General features: G+C 38.4%; 1 protein-coding gene across 1 annotated transcript; it reads left to right on the top strand.

Annotated features, from left to right (window-relative positions):
• Nucleotides 1-24,604, top strand: npr3 (natriuretic peptide receptor 3). The gene is made up of 8 exons (XM_054610572.1): nt 1-668; nt 14,654-14,776; nt 16,104-16,279; nt 16,434-16,569; nt 20,326-20,420; nt 20,530-20,647; nt 20,749-20,833; nt 21,787-24,604. The coding sequence occupies exons 1-8, from the start codon at nt 11-13 to the stop codon at nt 21,896-21,898; spliced, it is 1,503 nt and encodes a 500-aa protein (XP_054466547.1). The 5' UTR covers nt 1-10; the 3' UTR covers nt 21,899-24,604.

Below are 24,604 nucleotides of genomic sequence, written 5' to 3'. Positions count from 1 at the left end.
GAGACGCATCATGCCACATTCCGGCGCACTGTGCTGTGTGTACTTTTTGACGCTCCTGAGCCCGGTTGTGACCATCACCGTGGACGTAGAGGTGTTAGCGTTCCTGCCACAGAACAACTCCTACCCGTTCTCGCACGCGCGAGTTGCACCCGCCATCTCCTACGCGCAGCGGCGGCTGAGGGCGGACGGCGGACGGTTCTCGGAGTTCCGCTTCAACGTCCAGTTCGAGGACTCCGACTGCGCGAACGGTGCCCTGTTCGCGCTGGTGGACAGGTCGTGCGCGCGCAAACCCGACCTGATCCTGGGTCCCGTGTGCGAGTACGAGGCGGCGGCGGTGGTGAGGCTGGCATCCCGTTGGGACATCCCGGTGATCTCGGCAGGTGCCCTGGCCGCGGGGTTCGGCGACAAGCAGGGCGAGTACTCCCACCTGACCCGCATCGCGCCGCCCCACGTGAAGATGGCGGAGACGTTCGCCGCGATGTTCGAGCACTTCACGTGGAGGAGCGCGCTGCTGGTGTACGAGGACGACAAGGAGGAGCGGAACTGCTACTTTACGCTGGAGGGGGTCTACCACCTGATGGCCGACTTCAACATCAAGACGTACTCCTTTTCGCCGGAGGAGCGCGTGGACACCGACGACATCCTCCTCAACGTCCAGGACACCGAAGGTAATGCTGCTTCAGTGGCTCTCAAATAGGTTAGGCGGGTGATAGAGATACGACTTAACCACGTGAGTCACCTGTAAAATTACAAAAGTTACATGTCACAAGTTAGTTATTATAGTTAAACATGAGACACTGCAGGCAAAAACATTTAGAAATGTTGTGCTATTTTTGCTTCAACTACATTGCTTGTTTCAGACAAGTGGAAAGAAAACATCCTAAATACACATTTAGATGTTTTCTTTACTTCTTTGTCTGTAGATTTTTAGCTAAAATCACCAAAAGTTTCTATTAGATAATTGCTCATTTGCACTTTAAAACATGACATTCCAGACAACTTGTACAAAAAGTAATTGTCTTAATGTCAGTAATCAACTGTGGAAGTTTCACGATGATATGTATTAGATCTTCTTCTTCTGTATTCACCTGTATTGTCTTCAAAATGTATGTAATTTCACAAAATATATCTTTGGAGGTCATTTTCTCTTAATGAATTTTATTCTCACTTCATTAGCACTTGCATACATCAAACTTCCTAAAAACACGGAGAAAATAGATTTTTTTTTTATGTCTGTTGACAGTATTTTCTGATTTATGGAGTGATACAAAGAGATATCCAACATTCCCTTATGAAAATCCATTTCACTCTTCTATGCCAACAAATGATACAAGAAGTTTAAACCTGGCTTTATCCAATGTTCAGATTTCTGTTTTTGAGATGTATGCAAATCAGCACATATTTGATTAGATAATGCCTCATTTGCATATCAAAACATAACATTTCAGAGCACTTGTAGTACAAAAATAATTGTCTTAATGTAAGTAATTGACTGGAGAAGTTTAATGGTGATATTTAGCAGTTAATCTTTTACCCCTGTTCACCTGTAGTGTCTCCCCTTTAAAATGAGAATCATCAAAGGTGAAATTTTAGTTTTTTAAATATTCAGGAATTCAGCTGCAATTTATGATGATTTTTACTATCATCTACTGACTTTTTCTCAGGGTTTGGTCCAAATTGACAGAACATTTAGGGAAATATACATCACAAGTTCCCAAACCAAGGAGATGTCTTCAAATAGCTTGTTGTGTTCAACCAACAGTCCAAAACTGAAAGAGATTTAGCCGAGAATCCCCTAAGAAAGCAAATCCTCCCAATTAAAGGTTAGGTTCATAATTTCACATGCCCATATGTAAATTAGAAGAGTTAATCGTGATTGTAGTCTTTTTTAGTTACAATCCCTCCTCTTCAGCTCATCATGAAAATATTGTTCAGGGAAATATAGATTGCACTTTTTTTTTTTTTTTACCCTGAGCAAGGTCAGTGGATTTTGTTAAATTCGGGTCCATGGACCAAAATGATGACACATGCTCAAAGACATGTGAATATATGAAAATAATTACATAAAAGATGAATTGGCTGTCAGAAGAGGTTTTTTTATTAATCATTTGTTAGTTGTCATATCAATTAATCAAAAAATGATTTCTTCTGATAGGCAAAATAAGCAGTGTTTTAAGTTCTTTATTGGCAAAGAAAAAATCTTGATCTCAGGCTGCCCCCAACAGTGTTAATTAAATATGTATAAAATGAAATATATTCGAGGTAGGCAGTAATTACAAAAATGTATATTAAACATTAATATAAATGTAATACATTGATGTATAATGTGAAGATGGCACTTTAGAATGCCCGCCTACTGAAGGTAAGCCACTTCATCCGTCCCTCATGTAGGAGCAGCCACTGAGGAGAACACTGGTGCATTTTCATCACACTGACAGAGTTGCATAACGTCTTGTGTGCTGTTGGCATGGAACATCCTCTCATGTCTACAGACATACAGACTGTACAGACTACAGAGAAGATGCATAATATTGAATTTACATTGTTGTAAAGAAAATCAAATAAAACCATGTTTTCTTTTATATTATCCAGTTTTGAGCGTTTTTTTCTTTAGCAAAAACATGTATCTGGCTGTTTTCAGTAAAAATGACAGTTATAGTTAGTAAGGTGAAGTTTTTCATGAAAAGAACATCAAATGAAAACTGCTTTTTAGAGGAAGTTTAAAAAGGAAATTCAAATTATCCACTTTTGAGTGTTTCTGGAGCAGAAACGTGTTTCTGGCCATTTTCGGTAAAGAAATGACAGCTTCAGTTTTCATGCATAGAACACTAAAATGGAAAATCTGCTGTTAGGAGGAAGTTTCTAAAGGGAATCAAATAAAACCATGTTTTATTTTATCCAGTTTTGAGCGTTTTTCGAGCTGAGACGTTTTTGTTGCTGTGGTTCAGCAAGAAATTACGGTTTTAGTTAGTGATGGAAACTAAAATAAAATTCATTAAAATAAACCGCTAATGGGAAATCTGTTATCTGTTATTATAAAGGAAATCATGTTTAATCATGTTTTCTTTCATATTATCCAGTTTTGAGTGTTTCTCGAGCAGAATCCTGTTTTTGCTATTTTCAGTAGAAAATGACAGTTATAGGAAGTACAGTGATGTTTTTCACAAAAAGAACGGCAACTACAACTGCTCTTTAGAGGAAGTTTCTAAATCTTCAAAAAAAAAATCATATTATAATTTCTTCTTTTTGTCAAACAGAATCATTTTTTTGGTTGTTTTTAGTATGCGAGCTTTAGTTAGAGTAATGGAAACTACACTTTTACATGAACAGTAACTGCTAATTGGAAATCTCTTGTTATAAGAAGTTTCTTGAGTAAATTGCATAGAACCACATTGTCTTGCATATTATCCAATTGTGAGCGTTTCTTGAACAGAAATTTGTTTCTGCTACTTTTCAGTAAGAAATGTTAGCTTTACCTAGTACAGTTATAAAAACTGCTGTTTTTTTATGAAAATAAGCTCAAATTGGAAAGCTGAATTTAATTTCAGTGTGAGAGTAATGCAGTGTGTTGCTGTCTTTTATTGTCGTGCTAGTTTATCTACTCTTTGGTCTTTTTATTTCAGTGAGGGCGTAGATGGAGCTATGCAGGCATGACGGACAGCATTCAAACACTTGGCAGTCCGCTATCTTTTTGCTCTTGCTACCAATATGAGCTGCTCTTTTTCAACAGTAGTTTGCTGAAAAAATGTGTGTACAGGCTGAAATTCAATCGTGTTCTGTCTGAAGAGGCATAGAAGAGCTGAGTAATGCTGTGTTCACACCAAATGAGAAGCAAATTCTTGCATTGCGTTAATCCTGCACATTTGACAGCTGGATCGTTTGTGAATTTTTGCGTCAATTGCGCCAGCCAGTTTGGCCCGCGCCATTTTGGATTTTTGCAATCAGTGAACGGAAGTGACTATATTCGGACTGCAGAGGAGGGTAGGCATATTCGGCTATGGTAGCAACCTGTCAATCACAAGGTAGCCTTGTACAGACTTGAAACTACTGATTGGACCCTAAACTCATGTTTACAATGTTTACTGAGGGAATAAATCAGTCATTTTCTCATAGACAATCTGACTTCTTTTGGCAACTTGAGGAGGCACCACCTGATGGTCGCTTAAATGCAAAAAACATGTATGTGGCATCTTATGGGCCTGTTATATGGGAGGAATGTTATTTTTTTTAGTCTAATTTTAAAGCCTTTATCTGCTAATACTGATGACGTGCCGATATCGTGCAACCCTACAACAGACTGAACAGATGAGCCATATGGGTTAGTTGCTCGAAAATGTTCGGAGGACTTTGGAATTGGCAGTGACCAGAATGGGACGCCCCCTCGCCATATGTGTCCTAAAGAGCTCTATAAATGTGCAATCCCTTAAACAATGCCATTGTCTTATTCTGCACTATTTCAGGACAGATGGCAGCCTTTCATATGGGCTAGTGAGATATTTATGCTTTAACTAAACTAAAATAAATTCTCTCTTTGGTAGAAACAATGAGCTTTCCAATGAGATACCCAACAAATAAAATGTATCCACATGATCATCAGAACACATTGGTGTATTCTTTTGAGGAAAAAAAGTGAGACCCAGGCAAATAAAAAATCCTTTTTCCAGGAATATAAAGCAGATTTTGAATATATTTAACTCCCTAACACCGTGAATTAGTAGCAGTTGAAGGACTCTTGAAAAGTTAAACCAAATGAGAACGTATCTATGCCAAGGGCTGTTTCAGCTCAATGATAAGCAGCATGTTGGCCACAATCCTCCGGTCATAACACTTCCTGATTACATCACCACACATCACAGAAGTGGCTGTTGTATTAATTAGCATATATTAGAAATGCTAAACGCTGCAGGGCCACGAAGTGCACCTGATGGCGGAAAATTAGTATTCTCGGCACGGCAGGTGCTAAACTGAGAGGTTTGAAGGGTTTCAGCAAAGATTGGACGGCTTTTCAGCAGAAGCCGAGTTGCATTAGAGGAGCGAGGCGTTGGGGGTTCACCTGTGTATAAAGGCTCACAGACAATATAACATGATTTGAAGATTTAATATTTGTGATGCTGTTGCATTTCTCAATCTCCAGTGCCCTGATGCTTTAGATTATATGTGACTATGCTCCTCACTGGAGGCAATCATGCTGGCACGTTCACCTTTCCAGTACACGATCTACATAAACCATCGGCTGGTTCCAGAGACCGGAAAACCTTGGTTTACACGAACACGTAAAAATTTGCATGAGCGTAATGCTGCTGCAAAAGTGATCTTGTAAACAATGTCCTCGGTCTGCCACTGGCAGTATCCTTCAACAGCACGTGTTGCTGCACTAAGCCATTCTACATAGCTACAAGTGTACTGTCTGTACTGTGAAAGCCATGTAAACAGCCACAATCAGCACACATCAAGTGTGGTGCTTTTTAGCTTCCCGGAGGCATTATGTCTTCAGGTTGTCCGTCCGTCCTTTTGTACATATGTCTGTCCCATTCTTGTGAATGCGGCATCTCAGGAACGCCTTGAATTTATTCAACTTTAGCACAACCATCCACTTGGACTGAAGGGTGAACTGATCAGAATTTGTTGGTCAGAGGTCAGTGCGACCTCACAAAATACATTTATGGCCATGTTTAACTTAAATGTTTACCAGGATAAAATGATGAAGTGATGGAATTTTGGATGAATGTAGAGTCCAACTGGTGAGCGGACGCGTACAGCCTTGAGGCAGTAATTCAAGTCTATTTTTTATCATTTCATGTCCCTCCAGCAAACTGGCATCCTGAGCTTTTCTTGATTCGGCGCGGAGGACCATCAGATTGCAGGTTTTGTGTCTAAACTACTGTATGCTAAAAGGACGGGTCAGATCCATAATTCTGATGGATACTTGTGTGCGACCAGAAGCTGTGCACGAATCTGGTTGGTTCTCAAATTTGTTTTAATAGTCATGGTGCTAATAGAGGCCTGCACAGAGGTACAAATACTAATTTAACCTAAGTCAGGCTTTGAAAGCTTTCCTTGGTTCCAGTCCCCCGCCACAAAACCAAGTGACAAAGACCTTAACAATGTTTTCCTCCAAAACAAAAGTGTCAGAAATCCTGTTTCTGATAAGTTCATCATAATTGCATGTATTCATTTTGATAAGGTTTAGTATTTAAATGATATTCCTGACATTTTGCACACCAACAATAATTGTTGTCAGTACAACTTCTTTTGGTGACCTTTTTTTTGTGTTCACGTATCATCGATACATTGCGCCCATGGCCCCCTACCGGACCCATGTGCAATCAGTATGCTGATTTTAAATGTGGTTCATGTTGCTTTGTTTTGAGTAATTGATAAAATATCATTAGCAGCTCTATGTAATTGTTTTGGAGTTTTGTTAAAATAGCCAAAAAGATGATGAAAACTTAAAACAAACCTAAAACATGTTGGTCTTATTCACTTATATTGTACTTTACCATTATAAACTATTAATCTATCGAGAGTTGCGGACAAAAATCAGACTTCGAGGATTTTCCTTTTCACTACAACAGGTATAATAATCAGCTCAAATGAATCACAGAAATAGCCTATAAAACAAATTTGCTCATTTGTAGGCATTTTGAATGAATAAATGAATGAAGTGCAGTCTATGCCAACATATAAAATAAAAGATCTGGGTTTGTTCAGACTATCGACCTCATCCACTGCGCTTCAGCACCCGGGACAGCGCCTCGTTAAAACACACACCCTGTGGGCATGTTCATAATCATCATGGGATGTAACTGAAGCTAGGCCTGGTCTGTTCAACAAAATAACATTAATTACATAATAACATTTAAATGAATAATATGGAACAACAAATTGTTACAATAGCATGATTATATTGTTGAAATAAAGCATTCCTCAATTATTTGTCTCAAATGAAGCTTAACGAATATCATATGATATATGTGTTTTTAATAAAAGTGCTTGTGAAATCTCACATGTGGCCTCGTCTTACGACTGACTATTTAGCCCACTTTCGTATAAGTCCCGAAATATATAGTGTTTGGCCATTCAGTCTAAAATAACAGAGATGTGGTTTTTGGTCCATATTGCCCAGCTACAGTTTGTACTTTGGCGTCTTAGTCATTGACATTATGTGTGTTGTCATAAGGTAAATTATAACGTAATTGTGTTCAAATTGAATCATGTATAATTTAGTTTTTGGTGAAACTTTAAATAAAACCAGTTGTTTGAAGGAGATGTTTTTTCAGCATCATTAAATGGATATTAGAGAGTGGATCATGAGCTGTTTTATAAATATTTAAATAAAAATCTAATATTTTGAATTGTGTATTTTTTAACAAATAACCACTGTAGATGACCATAACAAAGCAAAAGGATAACATTTAGATTTTTTCCCGCTTCAAACTGAGTTTGGGACGATTGAACATTTTTCTGTAGCCTTGCTGTAAATTATAGTTCTTAGAAAGAAAATTTGAATCAGCAGGTCAGACTTTTAGAAAAAAACAGAAATTGAAATCAAATTGAAAATTACAATACGTGAATCTCTACATTTTAAACATGCTGCTCATGGTGTTACCTTATGATAAAACAAAGTTATACAATTAAAAGAACACACAACATTATACCATGAAGGAAATTGACGATTAAGAAGCTGTTTCACTTCAGATAAAGCTGTCTAAGCCTGCCATGTTTCGGCCATCTCTCCTCTAGAGATTTACTAAACCGCATGCAAATTAAAACAATCTAATTTAACACACACACACACACACACACACACACACACACACACACACACACACACACACACACACACCTCTGAACACATCGGGCTGGACTGTTATCACATGGAGTTTATGCGAGAGATGTTCAATAACTGAGGCAAATTAATACTGTGCATCCTCCTTTCTAATTTTTTTCGAAGCACCGCTGTTAACCTGCAACCTAAAAGGTTGACTATTTTTTACATTTAGAATATAAAAGCACTACAGGTAAAGTATAGGGCCCCATTTCATTTGTACAAGTATAACAACAAGTGCAAAGTTGTATGTCTTGGGCTCACAGACTCCAAGCTCACTTGCTATTTTTGGTTTATGTATGCGTTTTCTCCACTGGTAGGGCACCATCAAGGGCATTTTATCACATTTTCTCAGCATAAAGACGCCATAGAGGGGACTTTATGATGTTTTCTCAACTGACAGGACACCCTAGAGGGCACCTCATCACGTTTTCTCCACTAGCAAGGCACCCTAGAGGGCACCTCATCACGTTTTCTCCACTAGCAGGGCACCATAGACTTCACCTCATCTCTTTTTCTACACCCTAGAGGGCAATTGATCACGATTATTTTTGTGTAAAAGTGATAATTTTTATGAAATAAAAAAGGGTGATAATTATATTACTGTTGATTACAATAATCTGGAAATATATTTTTTCCAGCCCAATAGCGGCTTGAGTCACTTCAGACAATATCTGTGTACATCCCTGATCATGTAAAATGGTGATTTCTATTTTTTTTTATTTTAAATACTAACAAACAAGATAAAATGTTTTAAATGTGTATTTTAAACATCGCTTCATATTTGGAGGGATGGTCTTCTCATTGAACTCTCATTGAAAGCCAATAAGCACTACTTAGTGGGTTTTGTTGCACAACTTCTTCTCTTGACTGTGAAGTAATGTTAGCTCTATTTAACTCATGGTCTTTGACCATCTGTTTGGAGAGACAGCGTTAACAAATCATTTATGGCATTGACATTTAGTATCTGCAACTGATATAATCTGCTGCCAGTGAGGTCTGTCATTTAATGAGGCAATGACGTTCAGTGCTGGCTTAAAGTGAGGCTGCTTCTTCTGTGAGTGCTTCCCTGAGATATTTTATTAACCTGGAATTAGATCCAAAACAGAACTAGCTATGAGAACCAAGCACTAGACGGGTCCTTCTGTGGTTCTGTTTCTGTATTGTTCTGTTTGAGCCAACAAGGCAAACAGTAAAATTATTACTAACACTCTCTGTTCTAAACATCCATTACTTTTTTGGACTCATGTCCTGCTTCAACTTCGACCTACTTCCTGCAGTTGTGTGCACACAAGACATTTCAGGTGTGCACACTTTTTGTTTTTACCTCTAAATTAAATTATTAAGATAAACCTGATAAACCGTTGGTTTGTTCCCAAGATGTTTGTGTGAGATGCCACTGTGTTCCCAGTTGATCTCTGTAATAAACGTTGAAAGTACAAAGTTATTATAACCTCATAACCTTTATGAATAATGGACAAAACTACAAAATAAGACTTAAGTTGTAATAAAGCAGAATCATTACTTATGTTTGAAGTTACCTCTGTTCCTATTGATGCATCCTCGACGGAAAACACACATCATCAGCTTCTGTTCAACATGTCTGGCAAAAGCAGTGCCTGAGGTTGTGCATGTATAATTGTGTTAGAGGTATACCTGTGGCTTAGAACATGATGTGATAGTGCAGAATCAGTTTCAGTAAAATTGGACACCGGTTGGACTGGAAACTGTTATTTGTTATAGAAAGGTTCTGTTTTTAAAGCACGTATTCCCATATAAAAGGAGGGGAGTTTTTCCTTATCGAATCCAGGGTTAAAGTTGTTGCATCAGCATCAGTTTTGAAGTTAGTTTCTGCTTGGTACATGAGTGTCACTTCATAATAGATTTCTGTGTTTATAGGAAAAATATATTTTCTGATCCTTAAATGCATACAGTCTCTTTTTTAAACTTAACTTACAACATAGGTTGACTTAGATTTTAGGTTTACGTACGCAAAAAACAACCCTTGGAGGGACTTTTTTCAATGTTGCAAAAATTCACCACTGGGCATCAATAGCTGTCATTTTATCACACAAAAGGATCTTTAATCTTCATACTTCAATATATAGTGTACATTAACCTATATATGGATTATAGGGTTAAGGTTTTAAGGATTAACCCTGTAGGGTTAGGGTTAAGAGACAATATACACTGACAGGCCACTTTATTATTTATACCTCTTCAACTGCTCTTTGACCCAAATATATAATCAGCCAATCACATGGCAGCAGCTCAATAAATTGAGGCATGTAGACATTGTCGAGACAAGAAAGGTTATTGAAGTGACTTTGAAAGTGACACGGTTGTTGAAACTAATCTACTGGAATTTTACTGGTCAAATTCATCTGCCGTTTACAGTTTTGTTCTTTTGATATCATTGAATCATCAATGTCTAATAACTTATGGACTTTGTTCCAATTAAGGTGGTGATATTTGTCAGTGCTACGACCTGCTGTTGACATTTGGCACCATTTTCACAAAATCCTCAAAAAACTAAAAGAAAAGGGAAGAAAAATAAAAAATCTTGACCATAGGCTTGCTAAAGGCTGATCAAACAGCAATATCTACATTAATAAAAATCAATGCTTTGGTTTCAGAGGTTTATTGCACCTTTAACTAGACCACATACTGTAAGTAAAACTCATTGCCATGTTTTTAGTACGTGAAGAATTCAGCATAAAAAAAGCAGAATTGTGGAGCCATATATTCATATCAGGGCTGCTGTATGTATATTTGCCACAGATGTCATTAGTGTCACAGTGGGGAACACTTTAGAGTGAAGAAGAGGACCTGATGTGATTGACACTTAAATACATTTTCTCCACTGGAGGGGGCTGCAGTGTAGAGGGCTCCTCATCTCGTTTTCTCCACTAGCAAGGCACCGTATAGGGCACCTCATCTAGTTTTCTCCACTAGCAAGGCACCGTATAGGGAACCTCATCAGGTTTTCTCCACTAGCCAAGCATCGGAACGGGCACGTTATAATGTTTTCTCCACTAGCAGGGCAACCTAGAGTTTACTCCGGTCCCTGACCCATCCACCAGCATTCACTTTTATACAAGCAGTAATACACAAGGTGTTCTCATATGCAACAAATGGCAGATCAGTGGGCAAAGAATACTTTTACCTGATATCTGTCCATTTGGTTTGTAGCCATGGTTATGCCCCTTTCACAGGTTCAGCATCATATCAATGACAAATCATATTTTCAGAGATTGAGCATATAGTTCATATAGGATTCGGGATATTTCTGCTTCTGGGAAGAGGCATGGTGATAATGCGTATTGTATGATTCGTTGAGGAATAGTTTTCTTTTCGTGATGTAGTCTTCAAATGATAAAAACTCCCTCATCGTTAGCCTGCTCTTGTACAACAATGCACAGGGATGTATGACTGAGATAAGATATTCAAAGTAAAAAGCTTCCCATAAACTTACATTTTCATGCTTTGGTTGTACACCCCCCAACCAACCAACCAACCAACCAATCTGCTACCCATTCCCCCACCATTACCTGCACAATACTACAACATGCAAAGAACACTTAGGGAGGAAAAAAAGTGCCTCTTTCTGGATTGGTCGGTTTTTCTTGATGCTAATCCTCCTGAGACATGCACTCCCATCCTGAGTCTGTATGAAGCCTTTGTGTTTGGGGAGAACTCCACTCAGACTGCGGCAGGGTTGTAAAGCAATGGCTGGCTTTTACTGTACAGCCACAAACATCTCAAGTCTCTGAAAGGACAATACTGTTAAAAACAACAACAACAACAACATCAACAGGACGGCTTGTCATTCAATCACCTTCACTCTATTTTCTCCATCCTGTTCACCTCTCTGACAGAAATGATTCCTTCCTTCTTCTTTTTTTAGGAGTAATGCACAACAGCTCTCCTTATTTGCATATGCTCCAGCATTAAGAATTTTCACGGCCAACACGGGGGCCGCTCGAAATACACTGCGGGCACTCAGTGATCGCGCCATGTGCTGCCCCATTCCTGAGTTAATTTGTAACTAGCATCAGTGCCCTAGCGCAAAAAAAAGGAAAAATCCAAAAGTTTTGAAATATTGCTGGCTGCAAGCGCTGCCCCTACGGAACGGCCTGCAGAGCACACACAAGGGTCGGTAGTGTGTGTGGAGCCCAGTGTAATTAAAGGGTGCTATAGTGCTGGCAGGACTGAGGTGAAGTTTGTCCCACTGACTCGGGGGATATTTCAGGAGGTGTGTTTAAGTGACAGAGTTGTGAGGAATGTTCCAGCAGGACTCTGAATCTTCCTTATTAACATGGGACGCTGGTGTTTTTCAATTGCGGGCCTTGTTTGTGTGGCTGCTTGTTTGTTGGTTTTATTTATTTTTAATCAGCAAAGGAAAAGTTTATATCAACCCAGTGAAGCTTTTTTTCATGTTATATAATTTTGGCAAACCCTTTTTTTGCTTTCGATGATTAAATGTCGAGTTTAAAACAAATTGAGCTCAGAGCGAGAAAAGCTTCAGCGCTTCTGGATTTTCATCACTGGTGACACAGTTGGCAGCGCTCCCTCCGCCTGAGAGCTTTTTGGAAGCACATGGCAAAAATACTGTGAAGGGAGAATTCCAACTTAGGAGGGTGTTAGTGCTGTAAGTCCTTCTATTCGCTGACTCGGTTTAGTGTTCTTGTCCGCAAAATGCTGGGAAACTGTTTCCAGGACCAGGGGACGCTTAACAAGCAAAATGTGTCTTGTCACAACAATGAGAGTAGCTGTAGTAGTAGCAGTCCACCTTAAATGTCAGCCCACCTTAAATGAGTCTTGAATATTTAAATCAGCCGGTGGCAATAAAAACACGGGAGCTTGGTTTGAGCTGTTTGGGGGGGTGGTTGAAGTTCCTAACAAGCCCCCCAGCTGCAAAGATAACCAATGCAGGTTAAAACCATAATTTATTACTGCCAGCCCGGTAATGCGCAAAACAGGCAGCTGTCCTTAATTCACCCGTCCGTGAGAGTTAGCAGCCACGATGTTGCATGTATTGTCGTGGATATAAACATCCAGGTATCATATGGCATCAACCATCTGTGGAGGTAGGGTCGTGATGGCTCAATGATTTGACATTTTTGAGGATTGAGCCATGACTAGGTTCACGGTAACTTGTTATAAAACTTGTGGGTTCTGTAAGTAGTGAAGAATGTCATCTGCATATACACTTACTTTATGGTTGATTGTAGTGGATAGTACACCTTTTAACGCGATTGTTCTGGCCGCAGCAAGTGGTTCATGGTAGATGGTGTAAATGAAGGAGAGAATGGACTTTCTTGCCTTGCAGTCTACAACTTGTGGATGCCCATTGATTGGTTGAACATTTACAAGGTGTCAGTATTACTGTAATTGCAGATTTTAGTAGTGGGATTTTACCAGCTTCTATCAGCCCTGAAAAACAGGGGCAAGATGATTTGCCAGTAAATGACTAATAAAAAGCTCAGTGGGGAAGCCTTCTGGGACTGGTGCTTTAAGGGGAAGGCATTAGCACAAGTGCCTTGTGAAATTCCTCCAGTGTAAAAAGTTCATCTGATGCTCTTACTTGGTCTTGTCAATGTGGGTAGATCTATATTAATAAATAATTAATTTATATCGTTGTTTGTTTCGTTGTCTGATGTACATACTTTGAGGTAAAATGTTTAAAATGTATTTGTTATGTCTGCTGGTGGCATAATAGTCTTTTGCGGGGTTTTTTAAAGCTGTAATGATGAATATTTTCTCTTTCATTGACAAAGTTGAATTGCAAGAATTTTGACTGATTTAGTTTTTTCCTATGTTAATTAAAATTTTCTAACTAATCATTTCTATCTCTTTGCTTTTAGTTTTAGATTTATTTAAATTTAAATTTCTGTTTTCTTCTTGCAAAATTATTATTTTCCCCTGTATTACAGGACAGGAGATTTGAAGGGAAGGTAAATATACTGCTGGGGATGAATTTGAGTCAAAATCACACTACTTCTCTGATGTTTGATAACTCAGTCAAATCTGAACCCACAGATATGACACACATATTGATATCATTCAGTGTGACCTACCATCGCCAAGGATTACATTATCTCTGATGTTAAAAATCATAGAAAATAGATATTTTAGTCTTGCCTGAAAGTCAAATTTAAAAAATGTCTTCAGTAACAAAGTAATCCAGTAATAGAAAGTATATAATGGATAGCAAGTTTGAAAGGGGCCATTGGACCCCCTACTTTACAGCCACTTTGCCCGATTTGGCGTCGCACTGGTGTGATCCCAACACAAGATGTTCTTCTAGTTTAGCATTCTTATAATGATGCTTATTTGCCAAAATGGAAACAAATATAGGCCTAAAATCATGACTCAAAAGACATAACAACTCATTTGATGAGCTTTAACGTGGGTCCTGCTCTACTCTTTCACAATTTGTCTTATTTTCTGCTAATTGTTTCCTCATTTGATCTGTAATGAATAATATTAGGCATTCAATCTGCAAACTGCTATACCATTATGCAACTGAGTAGCCATTAATCAGTGTTCAGATTTTGATGGTCCTGTTGACCTCTTAATAAATCAGTAAGGAGTTACACACTGTTTCTGCCCATTTATCTTTATCTAACACCTTCATGAAGGATTCTTTTTCAAAAGTATCAAAAATTCCCCAGACGTCAGTTATGAACTGAAGATAATTGTAATTATTTATTTTGAGGATTTAATCATTTTTCTAAGATTCATATTTTATGGTATTCATGCAAACTGATGACCCTGGCTAATGACTATAACTGCATTTGTCTCTGTGTCATTTTCCTGCAGTGGTGATCATGTGCATGGGAGCGGACACAATACGAGAGATCATGCTGGCTGCACACAGACAACAACTGACCAACGGCAATTACATGTTCTTTAATGTTGAACTCTTCAATGCCTCTTCTTATGGTAAAGTTAACATCACATTACTTTTAAATGTGTGTTTTTCACTAACTGAAGTAAAGAAAAATGAAAATCCAGCAAGAGGAATTTTGACATTTGTGGTTTTAATGTATGCATACATTTCCTGTTTATCTACTATGGAGTCAAATATATGGAAAGTGATAGATTTTTTGCTCATTTGGCTTTGTGAGAATGTGAAAATTACAAATTAAAACCTGTGACCATAAAATCTGTGACATCTGGTGGTGATCAAAACTATAGCTAAAAGTACAGTGTAATAGCAATTCGTACTAACGTTATTAATAAGGTTGCTCTTTGTCAGGCAACTGTTTGCTAACATGTAACATATTGCTATCTGGCAAGAAAATCACACATTCTACATGCCCGTTGACCTTCCCGAACCACTTTTACTTCGAGTCTCCATACATGAAGGGCGCTATACTTTATTGTAACGCCAATGAACATGCCACTTAATCTAATTTGTGCGCTGCAGAATCATAATTAATGTAAATCTGAGGGAAACTGGGCAGGGATCAGATTTAGTTTTCTTAAAGGACCGGTGTGTAGGATTTAGTGCCATCTAGCAGTAAGGTTGCCTATGCAACCAATGGAATAGCCCTCCACTCACTCCTCCCTTTCATGTCAGAGAACTATTGTGGCCCTCAGGTACCATTAAAAATGCTCTCTCTAGAGCCAGCGTTTGGTAGGGAATGGCGATACCAAAGTTTTGTGATTTGATAAGATACCAATACTTTTTATTACAATTTTTAACAATACTAATATTGAGCATTTCTTAAATGGGTATATGATTTTCTTTTTTAAATATTGCTCATTATTTGATAAAAAAAGGAAAATATCATTACATTCAAAGGCAAATTCCATGTTTTACAGATTTTCTATGATTAGATAATAAACCTCAATATAACTTTCAGGGGGAGTTGTTTTTAAATGTTTGTAGAGGTTACCTTGTGGTGCTGTGTGTTGCACTTTATTGTCACAAAAGGGCATCATGCTGTGTTTTCATCTGCAGGTGAAAAGAAGCACCAACCCACACTACGTTTCCTCTCTGCCATTCTATTTCATTACTGCTTATAGAGCTCCCTAAATCCTACACATTGGACAAAAAACGTCTGTCTCTGTTTTTGTAAAACTTTTTGGTTCTTACTTTGCTACTGTGTTTTAAAACTTTTTATTTTTCTTAAAATGTTGTGTTATACACCTAAAGGCCTCCGTCCTGCAGGGACTACACTGTTATGTAGCTAGCTAGCGGTAGCTGTTTAGTAATATTTGGAAAATGTTCCTTGTTTGTCCCTTTTTATAATTAAAATTCTAGGCAATGGCTCATGGAAGAGAGGAGATAAATATGACAACGATGCAAGGCAAGCCTTTGCTTCTCTGAACACTGTGACACTGCTCAGGACTGTCAAGCCCGAGTTTGAAAACTTCTCCATGGAAATGAAAAAGTCCATTGAAAAAGCTGGGTATCATGACTGCAAAGACTGCGGAAGTGTACGTATGACTGTTTATTAATGTAAAGTCTTTGTTGATGTATTCAAGTTATTATTTCTCCAAAGCATACATTGTCAAATTTGTCTTAAGAAGCCATTGTGACTGTTGTGCTTCACGCAGTGTAATGTCAATTAGACTATATGATCGCTTTCAGGTCAACATGTTTGTTGAGGGATTCCATGATGCCATGTGGCTGTATGCCATCGCCTTGCATGAAGCCATGAAAAATGGATACAGCAAGAAGAATGGAACAGAGATCACCTCACGCATGTGGAACAGAACTTTTGAAGGTAAAACACACTGCTCACACTGAGCCAGTGATGACTGCCAATTCACTATGATTATATTACTATTGTGGTGTGGTAAAGATTGAGGGCAAAACATTAGTAGCATTATTTTGAATATCATAGAAATGATAAATGATATACAGAATTGCAAAGCTTACAGATAGAGTTCAACAAAAAAAACAATGGCATGTTTGCTGTTTCAAGATGTTGGTTTTCCTTTAAAACTGTCACCCGGAGCAGGTAGGTAAATACCAGATGATTGTCTAGCACCAAATTGGTGGATGATGTCACAGGCTTAAGCTGGTTGTAATATAGATCATCAAAACAGTCAATGCTACCAATGTCATGATCATGAAACACAACTAACTGTACACTGGAAATTCATGGTGCAAAATGATGATGTTTCATAAATGTCTTAAATCTCTTGTTTTGCTCACTATAGAGTAAACAAGTGTTTAGTGAAAAAGGAAGTAGTTTTGGACACAGTCAGAAGCCTTGTTCAAGATGAACCAAGCCCGCTCATACTGCCTACCTTTACCTGTGTGCGATGGCTACGTCTCTAAACTTCTGCGACTTTCATGTTTGTGGTGTCCACATTGACAGAATTGCTGTTGGTACAATTTGGGTATGGAATAAAGCAGATCTCTAGTAGAAGGCTGCCTCAGGTCAAATTGTCGAGAGGGATCGGGGAGGGTGAGTATGGAAGCAGATGTTAAACGTACCAAAACTCACCAAAAGCTTTGTCTGCCTCCCAGGGCCACATGAAGGAGCAATTATTTTAGGTTAGCACTGTAGTTTTGGATAAAATGGCAGTAAAAATTGGTTAACTCCACCAACCTGATAGCTGGATGGTTAGGGAGCATACCACATGGGTGCAGATGTACCCAAGTTCCCTTCCCTGCTGGCCGGTCGGTTTGCTGCATGTCGTTCCCCTACTCTAATTCCCCATGTTTCTCTCAACTATCACTATCAAATAAATGCATAAAATATCCGAAATTATCTTAAAAAGTAAAAACAAATTGGTGAACCCAAGGAAATGTTGAAGCTTCTGACTGGAGGAGGGGATGGCCCAATCCATCACCACCTAGAAGTTGGCAGCATCAATCGGCGTTGGTGATGAATCCAAGACAATACACATGGAAAGAGACATTTCTCCACTGGCACAAAGAGTTGGTTCTCCTTTCTCACGTGCTGCACATGTTTCTCTTCAGATCTTTATAAGATGATAATGTTATCCATGTAAGACAAAAACACAAGTGTTAGTAGCTAACGTCATTACATATTGCTTGCTAAACGGTATTGGTAAGACCGAAGGGCATGACAAGGTACTTAAAGTGGCCACTTGTGTGTTGAAGGCTGTCTCCTACTCATCCCCCTCCCTGATACCAACCAAGTGATAAGAGTTTCTAAGGTCAAGTTTGGAAAAACATGGTAGGCCAATTCAGAATTTCATTAACAGAAAAGATAAGCGGAGGAGGGTACTTGTTCTTGACCGTAATGTCATTGAGGCCACGATGGTCAGTAGAGAGCGGGATGGTTTTGTCCTTTCTTCACAAAGACGGAGCATGTTCCAGCACACGATGTGTATGCTCAATAAATGCCGGAAGCCAATGCCTTGTTGATTGTATTTCTCCATAGCCTTGGTCTTGATAGGCAGAAGAGCCAAACCTTGTGGGGTGTAGAACCAGGGAAGGCAGAGTGGTGGCCCAAGGCTTGTTGAACACCTCCTTGACGTCCAAGTATTCTGCAGGCACCTTAGAGAGGTCAGGGAACTTGTTGGGGGCAGAATCACTTGGAATATTAGGCAGTGCGGATCAAAGACAAACTGAATGATACTGACGACTCCACTATAAGAAATTGGCTCCTGTCACCCAATCGATGTGTGGTTTGTGTCCTGAGGGTAACCCAAAGTAAAATAACAGAATAGAAGCATTAATCACATGAAAAACAAGAGTTTCATGGTGATAACCTGATATTTCTAGATGGATGGGACCTGTTCTGTGGATTACCGAGCAGCGGAGCTGGTGGTCACGGACTTGATTAAGGGCTACTGGTCAATCCCCAGACACCCTACTTCTTACTTAATTATTGCAAACATTGATTTTCTGGTCTCAATCAATAGTATCTAGTCTTCTTTAATACAGCATGATATTCATTTAGTAAACCATGTACCCATTTAGAGTTGAATAGATGATGAAGCAGAGTATGCTATAGGGTTACCTTGTGATGGGAGGGACAGAACATTCCCCTTACACTCAGGAGCCACACCTCTAAACTCGATAGATTAGTTGGCAACTCTTCTCCCTCCTTGCCTACCTTCCCACAGAGGAATTGTCTAAGACTTTCTTGAGTTCTAAAGCATAATATTCACATGTTTAACTCTTCTGATCTGCTCGTGTTTGCTTTGTTAAAAAAATTGTTACAACATTTTGGTCCTAATACAAACTAATAACTTCCTGAATCCATTCCAAATCAAAAGAAGCATTTCAGCGGACAGATGCTTTCATTTCCTAACAAGGCTTCTCATTCAGAAATACTTGAAGTAACGTGTTTTGGAAAAGTAAGTGACTTGCACGGTTACCATACCGTACTTGAAATGAAGCTATTGCCATCTTGTGACACCAGTATGTAACTACAAGATACAGTTTGGCTGGAACATTAGATTTTTACAGTCAAAATTTTCAAAACTCTAAACACAATTGGCACAACACCCATCTGTTGTGCACCATACTGTTAACAGGATTCATGTTGTCTCACAGAAAATGCGGTCAATTAACACATTTCAATAAAGATTACATTTTCTTCACATACAAGCTTACCCAATACCAAATTTACGGATCTTTTCGGTCTTCTTTACAAATGCTTGCCCACACCAAGAAAAACAGATCATTTGAACATTGAGAAATAACTAATTTACTATAAGTTGTGTAAAATAGGCTGCCAGGGGTGGTTAAGTCCAAGCTTTGTTACATCGACGAGAACATGAGACCAAAGGACATTTGACAGTTCTGACAATTCTGTGACCAAACAACGTATAGTGCTTTACATTAAAAGGAAACAATGGATTTCATATTGTCTTTGTATGCAGGCAGAACTGAAACATGTTTTTGTACTGCATTCAACTGTTTTTATTTTGAAAGTCGTTGAGCTATGATTCCCCTGGGATAGAAAACGTGTGCTAGCGTTTTGTTTTTGAGAATGAATTGATATTTAGTCGGGTTTGCCATGTTTTCATAGAATTTGTGTATGTAGAAAAGTTGTTGTTTTTTGCATTTTAAAATTGTTTGTATTTCATGAACAGAATGCGGTTTTGGGCAGAACATTAACTATTTGGCTTATTGTGTGATGTAGGTGTGTTGCTCGGTTAAAAGTATCTTCAGTAGGTAATTGCTTGTTAGCAATTGTGAAAAACTGTAAAACACAGTACAAAATAGGACAATAATAATGCAGATGAGTAATCTAGAACAACAAAGTGTTGAAAATAGCATGATTATATTGTTGAATTTGTTAAACTAAAGGGATGGAAATATACACAAAATATCTGCATATTATATGGGCATCAGGAGTTTATCCATTCCCCCTGGACTGCATTTTTGTCCGGTTTTTATTAGATTTTTTTTAATTAGATTTTTATAATTCTAGTATATGTGTGTGACCTTTAGATTATATGTGAATGAAATCTACTTTTACACTGGCAGAAAGGTGTTCCAATTTTTTGCAGCTAAGTGATGTTCTCAATGTTTTCATGGCGATGGACAGGGATCGCTGGCCAGGTATCTATGGACGTCAATGGTGACAGAAATGGGGATTTCTCTTTGATGGCGATGACGAATGTTGAAGCAGGAACCTATGAGGTGAGAGGAAGCAAAATTCCAACATGGCGACACCTTCATAAAAGGAAGAAGAAGGTAGATGTGGCTGTGGGAATTCAACTGGATGATAACGTGGTGTACTCACTTACAGGTGGTGGCCAACTACTATGGTAAAAATGGAACCTTTCAGCTGCTGCCTGCCTTCAACACGGACCATTTCACCCTGAAAGGAAGACATATAGCAAAGAAAGAGATACCGGACAAATCATGTAAATAGTTCAGTGACAACTATGAAATGTGACTTGGTATGTTTATCTACAGTATGTATGACAGAGTCCATGTTTTTACCAATAACTGCTCTTCCAAACAGGTGGACTAGGAGTATCAGCTTTGACTGGAGTCATAGTGGGAGCTGTTCTGGGAACTGCCATGCTTATAGCATTCTACTTTTTCAGGTAACAATGGATGATATTTATGTATGCAAAAATTGTTGCGTTTGAGTACTATCTGCTAAGTACTGTCAACTGGCTCAGTTGTCCAACTGCCTTCCCACTTGGAAGCCTAGAGACTCTGTATGGTTGTCCCAAAGTTCAAAACACAACGACAAAAGAGAAAACACAATTCACGCAACAGCAAAAGAGAAAATGAAATGGCGACACAAAGCAGAATAGGTAGGTTGGTATTGTACAATGATTCCTCGTCACTTATTGGATGCACTGTCCTGTGGCACATTTCAGCCTCTTTGCTGTCGGTGTTTATATTGCAGTCTGGATTCTATAACAGATGGAAGTAATGGCTTTTGGGCTCTTTTGCTATTTTGTTTTGATGTTTTGCTATTGAGCATTTTGAATTTCCGTTGCGTTTCTTTTTTGCTGTTGTGTTATGCACTTCTGGACCACTGTACTTCCTAAATTAATTAAATTAATAAATTATTTATCAATAAATAAATTACTTTGACAGAACTTTTGCCTGTAAAAATTAGTAACTTGAAAAACTTGATTTTACAATTTAGGACTTGTTTCTGTAGTTTTTCTATCTATACTATTGGTTTGAATTTCATATTCATCCCCAACCTCATGTCTGAAAACTAAGGATGCCGTGAGACTGCATTCCGGCATAGCAACACAAGTCAGACAATCAAACAGGCTGGAAACACACCTTTTAGTTTAACAATATTATCTAAACTGCTTATTTGGAATTGGCATCAAAGGTGAGCACTCCCAAATGTCTGTTTAATATATGTTTGTAAGTATTGCAAAGAAAAAGTACTGTATGTACAGTTAAAGGTAAAATAGAGTTACTTGTGAAATTTGGAGGACTTTTACAAGAGTAAAGGTACCTACCAAACGTAAGAAGAAAAGCTGTTAAACCAAAACAATTTTAAAACACCCTTTTTTTCTCTCGGCAGAAAAAACTACAGGATTACCATTGAGCGTCGCACGCACAGGGAAGAGTGCGACACTGGGAAGCACCGTCAGTTACGTGAGGACTCCATCAGATCAAACTTCTCAGCAGCGTAATCGGCGGCAGCGTCAGCCCCTCCCCCCTCCCAGAGAATTACACATCTGAATGTGACCAAAGACTTTGCAATGGTTGTCAGTGGAGCCATGCTGTTTTTTAGTGTTTGTATCCTTTACTGTTTTGACTTATTGTAACTCAGGACAGTTTTAACAGTCACAAAGCACCACTTACTTGGATTGTCCTCCGTACAAAAGGTATGTGATTGTATTGGTGTATAGAAAGCTTTGGCCATAATGTTCTTTGAAGGTTCTATATACGATATTTAGAGAATAAATATAGCAGCAAACATCTATTTGCTGTGTAAAGATAAAAGGAAGTAATGGCGTCCTGAACAGACAATGAAGTCACACTCTGAGCTTCTTTGTTCTTTGTTTTGGTAACCCAACCGGCAGTGTGTGCACATTGGAGAATGTGAATCCCTTCCTTCACGCCCCACTGACTAGCTCTCTACTGCCGCTCTGCACAGCGCTCATATGCAGGTAACCGCCGACAAAACTGTACCAACCCAGTCAGCAACCTCTGGTTCTAAAAAGTGAAGCCAATGCGGAAGTGTCTTTAAACTTGCAATCTCTCTACTGGCCATCAGGGGGGCGGCGACTCCAATTGCAAAAATAATTCTGATTGTATAGAAGTCTATGAGAAAATGACCTTACTACTCACTTGATTTATTCCCTCAGTAGACATTGTAAACATGAGTGTATGGTCTCAATCTCTAGTTTCAAGTCTTCTTAAATACAGCATGAAGTTAATAAAGTAATTTGGTCCATTTAGAGTTGAATACACCACAAAGCAGAGTATGCTTTAAAGCGTGCTTACTGTGATTGACAGTTTGCCACCGCTACCAGAGCCGTATACGGCGTCTCTACATCACTCATCCGCTTTTCAAATATGGTAACTTTTATGGTAAAAAAAACCCAACATGGCTACGGCCATAATCCAAATTGGGGACAGCGAAATCACTGAACTCGACGCTTTAAAATCTCAGTCAACAAACAAATAGGTTACTTCCCAATGACTACGTCATGACTACCCCCACCCACCGTTTCCCTCCACAGGTTAACACTGTTGGCTCCTTCAGCACTGTTGTCGTCGTTAGTGCTGTTACCACCGTTCCAACGCCGCCATGGCGAAGCGAAACTTTTAAGAAATGATACAGCTGGATCTAACTGACTAAAAAGTGATATAGGCGAGGTCTCTTCTCTATAGGCTATAAGCTACTGATAATAAGCTACTGATATTGTAAGGTTTTCAGTTCACCATAACCTTTTGCTGTAATCCTGCAGCCTCCATACAAATCAACTTCCTCATTCCTAACTGGGCACATTGCTCTTAAAATGAGAAACACTGGCTCACATATCGTCCAGAGTACATCTGCACCTTGAGATTGGCTCATTTACACTATGTCCTTTTTTTAAAATGTGTCTATTTAATAAAGTCAAATTGCTTACTGCATTAGTGGTACTACTATCTGATTAGGCATACTTTACAAAGTATGCTTTATTAATGCTTAATAAATCATTCATTAGAGTTCTAAAGAGCAGCAATAAGTCGGCAGTAAGAACTAATTGGTTTGGGTTGTGGTCGTTTTGGCTAAACAACTAACCGTCCTCCCAAAGAATTTGGGACCTTTTTATCAAATTAATAGCAACTTGGGTTTTATTTTATAGCGCTGGCCTTTGGTTCAATCAGTTTTGATCATGTCCCTGTTTAGCCTTTTTTCTTTTAGCAATATAACTGTGTTCTGATATCCCACCAACTATTTTGAGCACAATGTTATCATAACCGATTGAATCAAAACAATAGTAGTGTATCAAAAAAAATTAAAGAGCTCACTTAGCTGAAGGAGGATAAATACAAAGGTTTTTAATAATGGCTTACTACTGACACATTCATTATTAAATAATTTATCAACATTACCAAAGACATAAAGTTCCAAATGATGATCCCTTTGTGAAGTATTCCTTATCAGAAAGTGGAACTGATATCATAATTAATTGTGATAGTCATGATAGATAATGTTTCTGTGATATGAAGGCAGCGTGAGGTGCTTTCCATAAACAGTGGTGACTGCATAAAAAACAGTGTTTCAGTCTGCCCTTGTGACCCTTTAGTTTTTTAGCTGGTCGTTGGGGTTGTATTTTTCATGCAGGATTTAAAGACACGTTTTTTTATAGACGCAAAATAAAGACGTGAACTTGGTAAACAGTCTACCCAACAGACTGGCTCAGTTTGTGTGTTGGGGAAATGTTCTGAAAGTAAACCGATTTCTTGTATTCACTTTCAAAAACAGTTCTCTTCTGGAGCACCACAGTTGCTGGTTTTGTTTAAAGCTCTGTATAATATTACTATGATTACTTTTGGTATATGTTAGGGTATAGTGACTTTAAAGGTGACCTTAATGTATTTAAATTATTCTATGTTATTTAACATCAATATTTTAATACGTGTCTCAATATTGAATTTATAGTGATTTTATTAAACTTCACCCTATTTGGTTTCTTCATATCCATTTTTCTCCATCTTTTACATTTTCACCTACACTTCAGTTGCAATGAATTCATGGTATTTGTGTCACATGATGCCAGTTATAATTTTAGTGTAGAGACTGTTTGATTTGTAAAATAGCCAGTGTCAATTTTGGCATTTGTTTTTGATGTATTATAGTTTAAGTGGTTTGATTAGAACATCTATTTTCATCTATTAAA

The sequence above is a fragment of the Anoplopoma fimbria genome, chromosome 13 (genome assembly GCF_027596085.1).
Source record: "Anoplopoma fimbria isolate UVic2021 breed Golden Eagle Sablefish chromosome 13, Afim_UVic_2022, whole genome shotgun sequence".
NCBI classification, from domain to species: domain Eukaryota; kingdom Metazoa; phylum Chordata; class Actinopteri; order Perciformes; family Anoplopomatidae; genus Anoplopoma; species Anoplopoma fimbria.
The sequence above is the reverse complement of the archived record's forward strand: the minus strand, read 5'-3'. Positions and strand labels throughout refer to the sequence as shown.

Bases quoted from the DNA above. Each gene is read 5' to 3' on its own strand.
- npr3 (XM_054610572.1), top strand. From the start codon at position 11: ATGCCACATTCCGGCGCACTGTGCTGTGTGTACTTTTTGACGCTCCTG. The intron at 669-14,653 runs GTAATGCTGCTT...ATTTTCCTGCAG, and splicing joins CAACGTCCAGGACACCGAAG to TGGTGATCATGTGCATGGGA. The intron at 20,834-21,786 runs GTAACAATGGAT...TTCTCTCGGCAG, and splicing joins ATAGCATTCTACTTTTTCAG to AAAAAACTACAGGATTACCA.